Consider the following 16,492-nt stretch of genomic DNA (forward strand, 5'->3'; position numbering starts at 1 on the left):
GTTTAGAACAGTTTTTTGGGCAGATTCGAAGCAGAGGAAATCGTGGGGCTTACGTTATGTACACATCGTAACAAAAGGAAACTGTGGGCTGCCGAAGTCGAAGTTTTGGGGTAAACCAAAACGAAATATCTGTTTGCCTGTGATCGTCACTTTTCTTTAAAAATGAAGTAAGAAAAAAAGCTAAGGCTTGATGCTATTCCGGACACACATTTGCCAAATGCACCGGAACCCAGTTGCGATCACAAAACCCCCTATCATATTTCATTGTCCATGCTTCCTGTAAAGGGGATGTAGCCAAAAGATATATTTTTGAGGCCATTACCCAACTACAAAACATATGTCTTAATCCATGCCACTTTGTTTGTGATCAGGGTTATAACTTCCTTAATTTAGTTAGGGTCTTAGACGTTTGCGAAGAGCGCCCAAACTTCAATTTAAATGACAAAGAAGTATTCTTTTTAAATGATTGTCCCCACCTTTTAAAAAATTAATAAATACCAGAAATTGTCCCAAAAATTGTAAAAATAAAGTAAGTTTGAAATCCTTTCTGATAAGTTGGTCCGATATAGTGCACTTCTTTAACAAAGACTCTCAAAATCACATTCGTTGTGCACCTAAACTTTCAGAGCCTCCTATTTCGCCTAATAATTTTTAAAAACTGAGTGTCAAACTTGCTGGTCAAGTTTTTAGTGACATAGTCGCTTCCGGAATGTTATCCATTTATAGTTTCGTTCACTTGACTTGTCCTCCGTCCAGTTTTTATAATACGGCGGAGTATATTTTATTTATTAGCAAATTATTCGATATATTTAACAGCAGTAATTTTGAAGCTATTTTGCATAGCAAGAAAGTTTTTTCGGCGACACCCGAACAGTTACAATTTTTAGACGGGGTTCTTAAACTTTTAAAGACGATTAGGGTTAACGATAACACCGGGCTGACATAACTTCGTCTTTCAAATACCTTAAGGGTTGGAGCCTTAATATAAATTGTTTGAAATGATTCGCTCAGGTTTTCAACATCTGCAGACGAGGCGGCTATGTCAAAAGAATCTTGAAATATATTTTGCACAAGTAAGAAGGGGCGGTGGTAGATGTGTAAGGATACCACCTTACATTTTCTGCAATTTATTTAAAAAATCATGGTAGTTGTGTTACGCCGACAACTCACAATGAAAGCTTTTCCCCTAACATTTCCAATGAAATAAGAGAAAGTGCGTGTAATGACCGTTTAATGCAGGACTCATCGTGGCAATATTTCCAAGGACTTCCACGATCTGAACATTTGTTGGCTGGAATTAGACAGCAACTTCGAGGTAGATGACGTTGAGGTAGAGTTTTTTAAAGACAATGCATTTGCATATTTTAGTGGCTATTTATATTTAAAAATATTTAGAACACACACTCGCTCTCAAACCTTACCCTTAGGAGATGAGTTTTGAGTTAAATACCTTTTTACGCAGGAAAGGCAAATTGAAATGTGTAATTTGTTTAAGTCGCCTCATGGATTTTTGTGTTACTTGAACGAAATACAAACAATTTTTGTTTGGGAATTTGATTGCACTTATCACAGGATAGGCGTAGGGCAGTTATTATTCGATATGATGAAACATGTCAGCCCTTATCGTTGTTGTAGTAATAGCGACATAACGCTAATCTAACATAGTATATAAGGATTTGGATGTTTTTCGCCATTGAATTTTTCAATAGCAACCTGAGTGTACCTCATTTTAAGGCAAACATATTATAGAGGATTCTCTTGCTCTTGCACGGTGCACGTATTACACGAATCTTAGAATTTTCCAATTGGTGCAACGACACAACAACAAAACACACACAGAAAAATATTTGCAATGGCTGTAAAATAGGTCAGACCAAAACCGAGTTTATTTTCGTGCAAAGACACGTAAAAAAATAATTGCAACCCTGTGTCAGCTGTCATTTTACATAAAGGCATATTTCACCGTTAAATTGTTGAGGATGGTAAGTTTTAAATAGATTTTATAATTTCAATTTAAATTCTAAAGAATTTTTACAGTTTTTGATAAGAATGAATACTGAAGGGGCGTTTATAAGTTTTTTTTTTTATATAATTCGGTTTTCTATCTTTTCAGGCTTCAAATGCGCAATTGGTTTAGAAACGATTTTTACAAAAATCACAGTTGAATGCCTCAAGGAATCTGGTGCAGTGGAAGGTCCGGCATTGAAGGCGCAATACCGTAAAGCCGATAACTGGTTTGAAGCTGAATATAGAACCATAGAAGTTTAGTATAATATTGATATTTTAAATTTATTGTAGATAAATAATTTTTTAATATTTTCAGCAAAAATTTGCTAAAATGTGTCCCTAGTACGACCAGATGAGGGAAATATTTGGAAAGCGGTTACCGGCCATACAACCGTTACTGGTTGCAAGTAACCTGCCTTCGTCTCAGATGTGTCCAGCTAGTCCCTCACAAGAAGTAGAATTGTTGTACTTGCTATGCCATCAAATGCCGCACGCTTTACGCTTTGAATAGTCCATTTGTTGCGAATTTGATCGAAATGGCGTGATAAGAGTGGTCAGGAATGGATAAGCAGAATCTCCTGCTAGCCATTGAGAAGAAGAAAAAAGTGAATCTTCCTGAATAGAGAGAGAACTTGTACGAAACATGCGAGCGTCCTGTACGCTACGACAGTGTCCCGTTACTACATACCGAATCCTTCACCTTTAATCGCATACAACTTGTGCCTTTATGGAATGGATTCGGCTTTTTGAAAAATAAGCTGAGTGCTTAACAACTGGTGCTTCTGCAGGTTTCAATTGATTAATTCAGTACCATCAATATACCCCATGCAATGCGGCAGCTCCTTGTATGTTGTTTTAACGATATCTTGTCTTTCATTCGTATCAGGCCAAGTGATATATCTAGATTTCACCAGCGTTTCACCATCTCCTAATCTAAACAGTGTAGCTACTTACCGAATCGCCGCATTTTCATCCGATGAACCCAAACGATATAAGGTTATAGCTAGCTTTAGATCTACCGAAATTACCTAACGGATTGAGCGTTGTTAAATTGTGCACTAACCTTGAACAAGGACAATATCAACGTAAATTGATCTCTTGAGGCTCGTAGCATTTGTTGGAAACGTCTTTCGTCAAAATGTTCAAGAACATTAGATCTCCATTCCAAACACTTAGGTACATTTTGATAATTTCCGCAATGGTCCGATAAGATAACTGTAAGATTTTCATCCTATTCATCCCTAGTTTTCTAATAGCCATCGTCGTCTAAAAAGCTCATGTGTTTGATTTTTAAAGCTTAAAAAGTGAAATAAGCAATTACAATCCAGATGTAGCAGTATACAAAGTGCGTTCCAAAGTAAACAGGTGGCGCCATCTATATGTCGACTGACGCGTTAGATTCTGCTATCTTTATCGATTGTTCAGTAAGAATTTCGTGACACTTCATCTACTGGAAGTGAAGCTACTGCGTTTGAAGTGTCGGTGAGAAAATGAGCTTCGAACAAAGAGTCAACAATAAATTTTGTTTCAAAATTGGTAAAACTTTTACCGAAACGTTTTAATTGATGAAACGAGTTTATGGCGATGATTGTCTATCCTGTAGAAGAGTGCACGAGTGGTTTCAGCGTTTTCAAAGTGGTCGTGAGGACATAAATGACGATCAACATGTGGGCCTTTCAAAATCCGTGTTCACATCAATTTTCATCGAAGCTGTGCGTGAATTTATCAAAAATCAATGAAACTCATGCAAATGGAATTGAACATCTCCAAAACATCGGTTTATCGCATTTTGACGGAACATTTGGGCTAAAGAGAGGTGTGTGCACGGTTTGTTCTGCACAAATTGACTAACGACCAAAAATTGCTTAGAATCCAACATTCGAAGGACATCATTAAAGAGGTCAAAAAGGACAAAAACTTCCTTTACTATGTTGTGACTGGTGACGAAACGTGGTGTTTCCAATATGGTCCCGAAACGAAACGGCAGAGTGCTGAATGGAAGGCAGTGGACGAGCCGAAACCTAAAAAATCGCGCACAGAGAAGTTAAAAGTGAAGACAATGTTGATTTGTTTTTATGATTCCAAGGCCATTGTCGCCAAAGAATTTGTTCCACCCCGCCAAAACGTTAATGCGGTATTCTACCTTAGAGTTTTGAAGCGTTTGGTGCGCCGTATTTGACGTGTTCGGCCCGAATATCGCGAAGATGAAAGTTGGCGTTTGTGATCGATTATTTGACCAAAAATGACATTTTAACCCTTAACCACTCTCCGTATTCACCTGATATGGCACCGTGCGACTTCTTCCTTTTCGGAAAAATGCATTTGTTCATGCCCATGAAAAGAAAGCGTTAGCACTCGTTCGACATGCTTATGGACCGTGCAAAAAGTATTGAAGCAGAAGGAGACTATCTATATATATAAAAACAAGTCCGTATATGTACCTCGCCGAACTAATCATAAACGCGAAGTGCGATTTCAACCAAACTTATACACTACGTAGGCAGTGGCCCATATATGGTTTATATGAAGTTTGGTTGAAATCCGATAACACATGTGTGTGCGGTGCGTATGTGAAGTGAGTGTGTTTTTGTTGCAGGCATTTTTTGTACCGCATACAGCATTCATTAGTATTGAATACATTTTGGTCGTTTGTGTATTGGGGAGCATTGCACGGAGTGATGCAAATAGCAATTTGTTATCATTTCCCTTTTCTCTTTGATTGATCTTATCATTATCGATTTTTGACAATATTAATTTCTTCGCATTTTTTGGTGAGTATTTTGATAAAAATAAATTATTTTCGTTCTAATGATCGTTTTAATTTGAATATTTTGTTAAAAAAAAAATTAAAAAAAAAAAAACAATGATTAATGAGATAAAAATCGATTGTTTTGCTAAACAAGTGTTCTGATTGTTACAAGTGCATCATATGATTTTGTGACATAATCTCAAATTTGATATTTTGTAAAAAAAATAAAAAATTTAGATTTTTTTGTTTAATATACGATTAGTGAGCTAAAAATTACTTGAATTTTTGGCCAATTTTTAATTGAATTTTGTCACATTTTCAGCAGATTTTCGTGTCTTTATTATTTCGATTTTTTGGCCAATTTTTAATTGAATTTTGACACATTTTCAGCATATTTTTTAACAATTTTCGTGTCTTTTCGTGACTTTTTGGTGCTTTTCGAGTCCAGAATTTGCTGGATTTCATCAATTTATTACTGAAGTTCTTTATTATCTTTAGTTTAGTTTCTTCTAAAAATGCCACGAAGAGCAAGAGCTTCATGAACATAATGATTTGATTAATACTTTTCGGACAGCACTTGATCAGATGCCGTCTGATGATCATAAAATCGTGATTCGTGCTGATAGAAGACCAATCGGAGAACACGAACGAAGATTTAATGCACCTATAAATAATGAAGTTGTTGTGGTGATTGTCGGCGATGAGTTTCAATCACGTGACATTGTATTGCGTAGAAGAAATAATCAATTACAACGTTTATGTGAAACACATCGCTCTTACGATGCCCTACAGTACCCAATTTTGTTTTGTCGGGGTGAAGATGGATACTCTATTAATTTAAAAATGGTAGATCCCGCAAACCCACGTGAGTGTTTGTTGTGTTTATTATACTCTTCCAATTTTGTTTAACAAGAATTAGTATGAAATGATTTAAATTTCCATTTGTTTTTTTTTTTTTCTCTTCAGAACGTGAAGTCAATAAAAATGTCAGCGCTATGAACTATTATGCACATAGGATTATGATACGACAAAATCAGGAAAATCATATTTTGAAATGTCGGAGACTCTTTCATCAATATGTCGTAGACATGTATGCAAAGATAGAAACAGAGCGTTTGAACTTTATTCGATTCAATCAACGGAAGTTGCGATCAGAAGAGTATATACATCTACATAATGATGGAAATGTTGACAATGTTGGACAAGTTGTTATTTTACCAGCAAGCACAGGCAGTCCAAGGCATATGCATGAATATGCACAAGATGCCATTTGCTATGTTCGTTTGTATGGTCAACCAGATTTGTTTATTACATTTACATGTAATCCACAATGGGACGAAATCAAGCAATATTTATATGAAGGGCAATCTTCTACAGACCGTCACGACATAACTGCACGAGTATTTAGACAGAAGCTGAAGTCATTGATGGACTTTATTATTAAAAATTAGGTTTTCGGCGAAGTATTCGGTGGAATGGCAAGAGAGAGGATTACCACATGCCCATATTTTGGTATGGTTAGTCAACAAAATAACAAGCGATCAAATAGATGGCATCATCTCAGCAGAAATTCCTGATCAGGAAATCGATCCAGGTTTATTTGATGTTGTTACAAAAAGTATGATTCATGGACCATGTGGTGTTCTAAATATTAATTCGCCATGTATGAAAGATGGGAAATGCACGAAGCGGTATCCCAGAGATTTGATTTCTGAGACAATTAATGGAAATGATGGTTACCCATTGAATCGCCGACGCTCAACAGATGCTAATGGCAAATCAATCAATCTACGAGTCAATAATCAAGATATTACAGTTGATAATAGGTGGGTTGTCCCCTATTCGCCAATACTATCAAAAGCATTCAAAGCTCATATCAATGTAGAATATTGCAATTCTGTTAAATCGATTAAATATATGTAAATAAAGGCAGCGACATGGCTGTGTTTGGTGTTGCAGAGAACCGAAATGATGAAATAACACAATACAAGACTTGCGTAGTAATGATCAACAGATATTTGGTGGCGCTTTGATTCTGTTGGCTGGTGATTTTCGTCAGACATTGCCTGTCATTCCCCGTTCAACACCAGCAGATGAATTAAAAGCATGTTTAAAGTCATCTTATTTATGGAGACATGAACAAATACTCAATTTAACTTCAAATGTGCGAGTACAAACTCCAAACGATCCATCGGCCGACACATTTTCAAGGCAACTGTTGGCAATAGGCAATGGTCAACTTGCTGTTGATCGTGAAACTGGCTTAATCACTTTACCAGATAACTTTTGTAATATTGCACCGATAAAAGAAGAATTAATGTCAAGTGTTTTTCCAAATATTGCAGAAAATTATCGCAATCATAATTGGTTAGCTGAAAGAGCTATACTGGCCGCTAAAAATAAAGACGTTGGTCAAATGAATGCAGACATTTTAACCCATGTTCCTGGCGAGGTTGTAACATACCAATCAGTTGACACGGTTACGAATCAAGACGACGCTGTTAATTATCCGACAGAATTTTTGAATTCATTGGATTTACCCGGATTTCCACCTCATCGTTTACAATTGGAAGTAGGTGCTCCCATTATTATGCTTCGAAATATAAATCAACCACGATTATGCAATGGGACAAGATTAGCGGTTAAAAAGGTCATGAACAATTTGATCGAAGCAACAATTTTAAGGGGAAAGTTTAAAGGTGAAGATGTATTGATTCCACGAATTCCAATGATTCCATCAGATTTACCTTTTGAGTTCAAAAGACTACAGTTTCCAATACGTCTTGCATTTGCTATTACAATAAATAAAGCGCAAGGGCAATCGTTGGAATTGTGTGAGATTGATTTAGAATATCCTTGCTTTTCACACGGCCAGTTATATGTTTCGTGCTCACGTGTTGGCAAGCCTTCAGTTTTCTTTATCTACACAACAACTCATGGCAAAACCAAAAATGTTGTCTACGAAAGAGCTCTAAGATAGTTTAAGTGATACATATGTATGTAGTCTAAGATTGTAAGAAACTAGAATTAAAAGTTGAATAATAGGGAACAAAACCTACTTTATTAAAAACAAGTGTGTTTCTTTTCTTATTTTGTTTTGCCGTGCGAAGCAGGCACCGGGTCCGCTAGTTTTGAATAAAAAAAATTGAAAAAACCATTTTTTTTAGTTCCTGTTTACTTGGGACCTTGTGTTAGAAGCGACTTATTCTATTATAAAATTAACAAGTTTTTGTTTCTCAGAAGTGTGTGGCATTTAAAAAAAAAATTCGTAAATATTTCGTTATTTGTTTTGTTTTCTTTTTATTTATTCATTCACAATACTTACATATATAATAGTCATTCACAATAGCTTTACACAATAGTCATTCACAATAAATTGACCGAATCAGCTGTTCATATATCATTAGATTCTGCAATGTGTGCTCTCGTGGTCTTGCATATTTCGGTATAGGATGTTTGCTAGAGCAAGAGAATCCCCCTTATGTGTTTCGCATATGAAGGATTTTTTTTAAATAGCTTGATTGATGCATAGATATAATATTTTCGAGATAATTTAAAATCCTAATTTTTCTTTGGTTTCTTGTTTCTTCTCCTTAATTGTGTTTTGTTATTTAAAACTGGGTTGTGGCAAACTTTGATATTGTATTGAATATATATACATATGTATGTACTATATATGTAAATATTATTTTAAGTTATAGCAATTTATTATATCGGGTGATTTTTTAAGAGCTTTATAACTTTTTTAAAAAAAAAACGCATAAAATTTGCAAAATCTCATCGGTTCTTTATTTGAAACGTTAGATTGGTTCATGACATTTACTTTTTGACATTTGAGGGAAAACTTCGGAGAACAATTCATCTCAAGAAATGGACCCGTAAGTTGGCCACCAAGATCATGCGATTTAACGCCTTTAGACTATTTTTTGTGGGGCTTAGTCTGCCCAAAATTGGACTTTCCGAATGGACCACCTAAGACGCAGCCGCGGTCAACATTTAAATGAAATTATCTTCAAAAAGTAAATGTCATGAACCAATCTAACGTTCCAAATAAAGAACCGATGAGATTTTGCAAATTTTATGCGTTTTTTTTTTTAAAAAAGTTATCAAGCTCTTAAAAAATCACCCGATATATTTGTGTTATCTTGTATGAATTGTTTTGGTTTCTCATGTTTATATATAGTATATAGGGTAGTCGAAAAAGTCTTTTCGTATTTTGTCTATAGATCATACCAAACACAAGTAGTGTTGGAAAGGCGAGATCTTAAGCTTCATTTAACCAAAAAAACATTAATTCGGGGAAGTTACAGCTGTTCAGAAATGAATGAAAATAATGAAGAAATTCGCTATATTTTGAAATTTTCGTAAAAAAAATTACAGATACGATGCTGTATTAGTTCGTGTAGCACAATGGTTCGCTCGTTTCCGTTCTGGAAATTTCGATTTACACTGATGAGAGCTTTGCACTGATGGAATAAAATATTTAGCAGAAAAAATGGCAAAAAGTGGTCGACCAATAAGTTGAAGTTTGATTTGAAATACGAAAAGACTTTTTCGACTATCATTTGTTGACTACGTACATATTTTATTTATTTTGTTCTTATATAGGTATATATTTTATGTTGTTTAAGGGGGAACCGGGCACCCAAAAATAATATCGGTTTGCACACCTCAGTGGTAGTGGGGAAATTGCAAAATACCCAAAAGTTATTTATAAAATGGCCAATCTGATATATTTCAGCAGTGACATCATTGGCAAATGTTATAAAAAATGTGAGTTCTGACAGCTCGAGAGAGACGAATCAAAGAGTGTGATAAGTGATTTAAAAATAGCAATCACTGGAAGCACAGATTTATAGAAAAATTGTTCATCACTTATTACCGGGCGAGAATATCACTTCGGTATTGAACTAGGAAATGTACTTGAAAAGTGCTGTGAAACTGCTGCCGAGCAATAACCAATATTTGAAGACGGATATACCCCTAAATGAGTGAGTAAATATATACTTGAATATAGTAATTATATTGTACGCACTTATTTCTTCAAATTTCTAGTATCTTAAGTACGGGGCGTAAAAGTCTCAAAGGCCTTTTGGGGCTCGCTCAGTTTGCTAAACGTTATCCAATTTTGGGTGCCATAGTTGGTGGGCTACTCGCGCTTATTGGAATAATAATGTGTCTAAGAAAGGTGAGCAAATTTAATTCAACTGGCTTTGGGCTTTCAAGTTTATTATCGGTTTTTTTTCTGCAATTAATTTAATTAATAATGAAATTTGGTTCAACGCATTTTCATATTGTTTTTGGCATTTTTGATGACTCAAAGATCCATCGCAGAAATATGATTGGGTTTTGTGTTTCCCTAAGCGAAATATTAAATTTCTCTTCCTGTGCATCAAAATCCTCAGAGCCTAAATGAATGACCCCGCCATTTGCGTCCGCCTGCTACCTATTTCAGAAGACACCAAATTATTTTATGCAGTAATACCTACTATGGGTGCGTACAAATTACTAGCGGGGACTGCCCCTTGACTTAAACGTCATTTGTTCCTCATGCGGAACGAGAAATGACGCTGGCAAGCGAATATCTCTATTTATGGCGTATATGTGACCTCTGAAAAGTTTTAATATATTTAACTTAAAAATATGCAAACAAAATGGTTAGTATAAAACAAAAAAAAAATTTGGTTAGTTTTTTTTTTTAATTATAAAATTATGAGAAAACACAAAATAAAAAATGGTGAAAAAAATCAAATGAAAAGTATTAAATTGATGCATGAAGTGGGCCAACCTTTTGCGGCATCACGTAGAACGTCGTCGAAATTTCATCAATTTAAATCGAAATTTCGAAATTTCCAGAACGGAAGCGAGCGAACCACACAAACTGATGCAGCATCGTCTCCGTAAACTTCAAAACTTTCACACACACACAATGTGATTGGTAGCACTGGAGATATTTAGCGTTAAAATCCTTTATTACTCCAATGGTATCCAATGACTCTTGTATGAAATACAATAACACTGAAACTTTTACTTTGAAAAATGAACGTTTTTTATTTATATACATACATATATAAAATGTGTTAGCGTGTGGTAGCGTTAGAAGTTGCTAGAATAATAACTGTTCAGTGGCATGAGAATCGTAACTTCAATTCAGCTTAACAGCTGTAATTGTGCTGTGGTGGAATTTGTTGCAGACGGAGTTGCCACAGATATACGACTGCAACGACATCTATTGGCAAAATACGAAAAGACTACCATACAATAATTGCTTAATGAATTATATTGATAACAACGGTCAACAAAAAAAAAATTTTTTTTGGGTTTCTGTTCTCATGCTTGAATTCTGATTCTAGACATTGAAAAACACTTAAATATTAATCTTTAGTTCTTTATGTTTGCTTTGGGCTGATCTACATCGATAAGTAAAGTTTTCTAATTGTAACCTATACATAGAGAAATTGTAGAAAAAATTAAAAATCAGTCATTTCTGCTTGAAAATCGAATAATTGTTCTAATTTCTACGAAAGCAAACTTTAACTGGAAAAAAAATTTTTTCCTTATTTTTGTCATAGGAGAAACTAAAATTTAACATGTAGATGTCAGACCCAAAAATCGTGTTGACCGGTGTAATTAAACACATTCGTAACAAAATTTTTGACGCCATATATTCTATAACCTAATTAAAACTAATATGATTTTCATTACACTTGAAAAACTTCTTAACTAAAATTATATTCCGTAGGCTATCCCAAAAAAAAAAAAAATAAATAAATAAAGCCAGTTCCCTTGGGTAGTTTGTATTGTTGGAAATTGGCTGCCTGTGGATCATTCACATGTTGCAAAACAAACAGTTTTTGAATTAGCAGAAGAGAGATTTCTCATGTTTATAATGCAGACTTGTATCTAATGTATAGGTATATGAATGTATACAAATATGATATATACAGGTATAACAATTCAGCCAAATGCCAAAAAAAATATCTAACACATATTCTGAAATTAATTCATACCTCGCCAATTCTCGTTCCGATGGGAATTTGTAAAACGATTCAGTTCCCGCGCATCTATGTACACAAGATTTCGACAATCTTTTGTAGACACCAAGTAATCAAAATCCTCTATGCAGTGAATGTCACTTAAAATCGTACAGAAACGGTGGACTTACAATTTGTTTATTAATTTCAAACCCGAAGTAGTTTTCTACACATAATATCATTACAATCAATAATTTTGGAAATTTCTTTGTGTTTTGTTTTATTTTGGCAACACTGTAAAATGCATTTAAAATCGTACAGCTGATTACATATTTGAAACAGATTTCGGGGAAACCCACAATTTTTAGAATTGAATGTGTACCGATATTGCCTTTTGAGTTATTTACAGTAACAGTTTGAAGCTTTCAAACTTTTCAGCAATAAAATTTAGTAAAAGGAAGCAAACACCTCCCAAAGAATATGGATTGGTACAACATCATCATAAAAGAGGAGAAAGTTATGCAGAAATCGCAGAACTATTGAACAAACCTAGCAGCACCATTCAGTATATCATTAAAAGGCATAATGAAAATACCTACCAGCATTTTATCACTTTTTGTGATGTGTACGATTTTGAGTGACACTCACTGTACATTTATAATATGTATTCATACATCTTACTTTGTCAATCTTGCTTTATAGACGAGTTAACAACAGCGCGCCAATCGTGTTTTCTTTTAGCAATTTGGCGCCAACTCGAGATACCAAGTGCGGCCAGGTCCGTTAGGTATACTTCCGTATGACCATTTCTGCAAAGAATCTGATGCATGCTTCTTATCAGTTCTTCGCGCCGTATTTGAATAGCTCGGCTGGCAATTGAGCGGCCTCCGTCGCTTTGTTGTTTTTCAGACGGGTAATTGCTATTCGAAATTCTTCACAGTCGGGCAATGCAACGCCCGCTCCATCGTTATCGATTGGGGTATCGGGTTAGCCATCTGCTGGTGTTATGCATTCACTGTCGTTTATCAGTGTTCTCTCCATAATTTTAGTATGTTCTGGGCATCCGCTACTAGATCACCTTTGGGCGTTCTACAAGAATATGCTACGGCCTTGAAACCTTCGGTTCGTCGCGCATTTTTTTTAGCATTACCCTGTCGGCCAGCCTTTCTCCTTATTTTGTCTGCAAATTCGTCTCGCTTCTGTTGTTCAATTTCGTTATCTATGTTATTCCGCTAGTGTTGTCGATTGTAATGTTGCGAATGCAGTCTGTTTTCTCTCCGCTCTCTGCACTCCTCATCGTACCAGGTGTTCGTTTGCCTTTTCCGAAAACCAATGGTTTCGTTTGCAACTGTACGTAAGGAGCTTCAAATACCGTCCCACACTTCCTGTATACTGAGTTGCGTGAACCTTCCTTGTATTTCTTGACGTGGGTTTTTTGCTGCACAGAGGCGAGTGCGAATTTTGGCTGCAATAAGATAGTGGTCTGAGTCAACGTTTGGACCTCGGAGCGTACACACGTCTAAATTACCGGAGACGTAACTTCTGTCTATCACAACATGATCGATTTGGTTGGTGGCTTTCCGATCCGGAGACAGGCAAGTAGCTTGATGACTATAAGTACTGCTAGTCAAGAAATACACAATACCCAATGAGAAACATAGATATGTGCTCTTGGGATCTACCATGAGTAAACATTGTGAAATAAATGGTATATACCTGTAGATAGTTTTTATGGTGAAATATTTTCTATTAAAGTTGTAAATTTATGATTAACCTTCATATAACATAATATTTGAAATATTTTGAAACTCTTCTCTATATCTATTATTGTTATTATTCCTTTATGACAACTCGAGATTTTAGTTATATAGACTATGTTTAAAACAAAAACAAGAACAATAAAACCATATTTTTTCTTTAAACTTTACAGGTGCATTGCTGCGACGAACCCGAGAAAGAACAAACGAATGCCGTGGTTCAGCAAGGTGCAACGTATCCGAGACAATATGCGGACTGCGATGAACCCGAGAAAGAACAAACGAATGCCGTGGTTCAGCAAGATGCGGACCCAGAAGCGCAAAATCTTAACACCGAAAGCAACTAAAGTGAGAAGAGTAATAAAAATATATTATATACATATGTATATACACATACATATGTATATTATGTACATATATTTTTAAAGCAATAGTTTCGAAACGAACGGCTTTATCATCACACAGAAAAAGTGCGCTGGGTTTAACTGCAAGTAATGAATTCATACACAAAAACAAAAAGAGACAGTGTTGCATTTGAAGACTATTTAATTTAGTTTCTTTTCTAAAAAGTTAGAAATGTTAAATTGTTTGCAACTCTTACTGTTTTTTCTTTTTTTTAGTTATTAATTTTAATTTTTAATTTTTTTAATCTTTAAATTAAATTTTTTTTGTATTTTTTTTATTTTATTTATATGTTCTAGTTTTTTAATTTTTTTAACGTCCATTTGTATTTTTTATTAATTTATTGTTTTTAATCTTTTAATTTTATATTTGTTTAAATTTGTTATTCACATTTTTTATTTTTAATATATTTTTTTTTAATTTTCTTTTTATTTTTAAATTTTTTTGATTGTTTTATTTTCCATTTGTTTTTTATAAATTTATTTTAGAGTATTATAGTTTTGTTCACCTAATGGTTGTACGTATCACCCATTACTAAACGAGATAGATATAGGGTTATATATATATACAAGTATATACATAAATGATCAGGATGACGAGAAAAGCTGAAATCCGGTTGAATGTCTGTCTTTCCGTCCGTGTAAGCTGTAACTTGAGTAAGAATTGATATATCTTGATGAAACCTGGTATGTGGGTTCTTAGTAAAAAACAAAAATTCCGAGTTGGGTGTAATCGGACTACTGCCACACCCACAAATCGCCATTAACCGAAAACATACTAAGTAACTAAGCACAAAATTAAGATATAAAATTATAATTAGGCATAGGGTATCGCAGTGGCAAGGGACACCAACGAGTGAAAAATTTTGGAAAAGTAGGCGTGTCACCGCTCTCTAACAAGTTTAATGTACATATCTCCTAAACCACTAAAGCTACAACAACCAAATTTAGTGAGTCCAAATCTTATATGAACTTCTATCGACAGTGTGAAAATAGTTAAAATGGGAATATAACCCTGTTTACTCCCCATATAATAGTACTGTTAAAAACTTCTAAATACGCGATAAATCAATAAGTAAATATGTCAGAGACATTAAATTTTACCATCAAATGGTTTGATAGAGCTTTACGAGAGCCGGTGTGAAAATTTGACTTTTTGGTGAAATCCGATATCTCGGGTCCCGACTGACCAATTTCGACCAAATTTTGTAAGTGGCATTCTTCTTACCGTCTTATGTCACATTTTGAAATTCGGACAACAACCACGCCTACTTGATTCGTTTAGTTTCCAGTACATAAATCAAGAGCAACTAATATAACGGGATAAAACTTTGCACGAAAAATCTCTTTGATGTGTGCCACCTTATGACCAAAAATTGTTGAAATCCAAAAAAAAACTGTTCAACCCCTTAGTTACCGAATATTTAGACCACGGTACCTACATACATATAGTTGACTTTCGATCGAAAATGTGAAATTAAGGGATAATCTTTCACTTATATAATTAAAATCAGGATTTTCGAAAATCCGGCTGACTTCTCTCAACATTATTGGTTTTATACCTTAAACTATTTCCCTGTCTTTGATTCTTGCAAGTTACAAGAGTATAAAATGTTCGGTTGCACCTGAACTTATCTCTTCCTGACTTGTTTTATTGTTAATTTTTATTTTCTTTTTAATTTTCTTGCTATTTTTAATTTTTTTAACTGTTTTGTTGTCTATTTGTTTTTAATTTTTATTTTTTCTCGAAAGAGGGGTCTCTTATCCGGGGCTGTTTTGTGCATTTCATTGGGGGTGTGTTTTTTTTTGGCGGATCCCAAACGCAGCACACAACCCCGGGAGGATGCTTGGTCTAAGACGAGAGATCGTGAGCTGCTTGAGCCATATGTAAAAGAATCGTGTCTGGCCATTCCTTAGTGTATGGCGGTCAGAGAACCTCACTTGTGTGAACGGCTCTTCCTCTATACATGCCTCCATCCTCCACATCCCATATCTTAGTACTAAGAAAATACACAGGCTATTGTGATTTTATAAGAAATTTCGCTTAGTAGGAAAGCTTCTGGTCTCAAACAAGTCGATAATAAAAAGGCGAATCGAAGTCGGCTTATGAAATACTTGAGATTATGTGAAACTGCTTAAGCGCATTCGAAGTCATTATAGATTAACAACAACTCTTTTTTGTCTTATTTAAATATTTATTTCTTCCAGCTGGGTTTCTTCAAATGATTGACATAAGGAAGAAATGGCGAAGAATTTGAATGAACAGCTTTAAAAGGCGCGCAAGTTACATACAAGTATATGAATATCCTGCAACATAAACACTTGTTCACAATATAATTTTACGATCAATAAATTTTTATAAAATTGTCTGCATTTAAACAACCAACTGGTTTTCTTATTAATTTTTCGGGAATATTTTTGTTTTCGTAAGAGTAGTATATTCCCCAGATCTAAAATATATGCCGGATGTTTTGCATAAATGATTGCGGTATGTATGTACGAGGGGTGTTCAAAAAGTATCGCGAATTTTGAATTTTCGCGGGTTACGTATATTCGAATTTCGAATTTTTTGTGGCGTTATGTTGGTACTTATGTCTCTCACTT

General features: G+C 34.7%; 2 protein-coding genes and 1 long non-coding RNA gene across 3 annotated transcripts; 2 read left to right on the forward strand and 1 right to left on the reverse strand.

Moving 5' to 3' along the window:
• Window positions 1–5,178: 5,178 nt before the first annotated feature.
• LOC126754957 (uncharacterized) lies at window positions 5,179–6,207 on the forward strand. The gene is made up of 2 exons (XM_050467189.1): window positions 5,179–5,621; window positions 5,723–6,207. Exons 1-2 carry the CDS (start codon window positions 5,342–5,344, stop codon window positions 6,205–6,207), a joined length of 765 nt encoding a protein of 254 aa, XP_050323146.1. The 5' UTR covers window positions 5,179–5,341.
• A 3,211-nt stretch (window positions 6,208–9,418) lies between these two features.
• LOC126755996 (uncharacterized) lies at window positions 9,419–16,274 on the forward strand. Its single transcript, XM_050468764.1, has 4 exons — window positions 9,419–9,747; window positions 9,812–9,944; window positions 13,661–13,835; window positions 16,097–16,274. Exons 1-3 carry the CDS (start codon window positions 9,674–9,676, stop codon window positions 13,832–13,834), a joined length of 381 nt encoding a protein of 126 aa, XP_050324721.1. The 5' UTR covers window positions 9,419–9,673; the 3' UTR covers window position 13,835; window positions 16,097–16,274.
• LOC126755997 (uncharacterized) lies at window positions 9,969–10,860 on the reverse strand. Its single transcript, XR_007666535.1, has 2 exons — window positions 10,259–10,860; window positions 9,969–10,202 (listed from the first exon to the last, which is right to left on the reverse strand). It is a non-coding gene; the product is annotated as an uncharacterized LOC126755997 (long non-coding RNA).
• Window positions 16,275–16,492: the final 218 nt, after the last annotated feature.

This window comes from Bactrocera neohumeralis, chromosome 4 (genome assembly GCF_024586455.1).
Source record: "Bactrocera neohumeralis isolate Rockhampton chromosome 4, APGP_CSIRO_Bneo_wtdbg2-racon-allhic-juicebox.fasta_v2, whole genome shotgun sequence".
NCBI lineage: Eukaryota > Metazoa > Arthropoda > Insecta > Diptera > Tephritidae > Bactrocera > Bactrocera neohumeralis.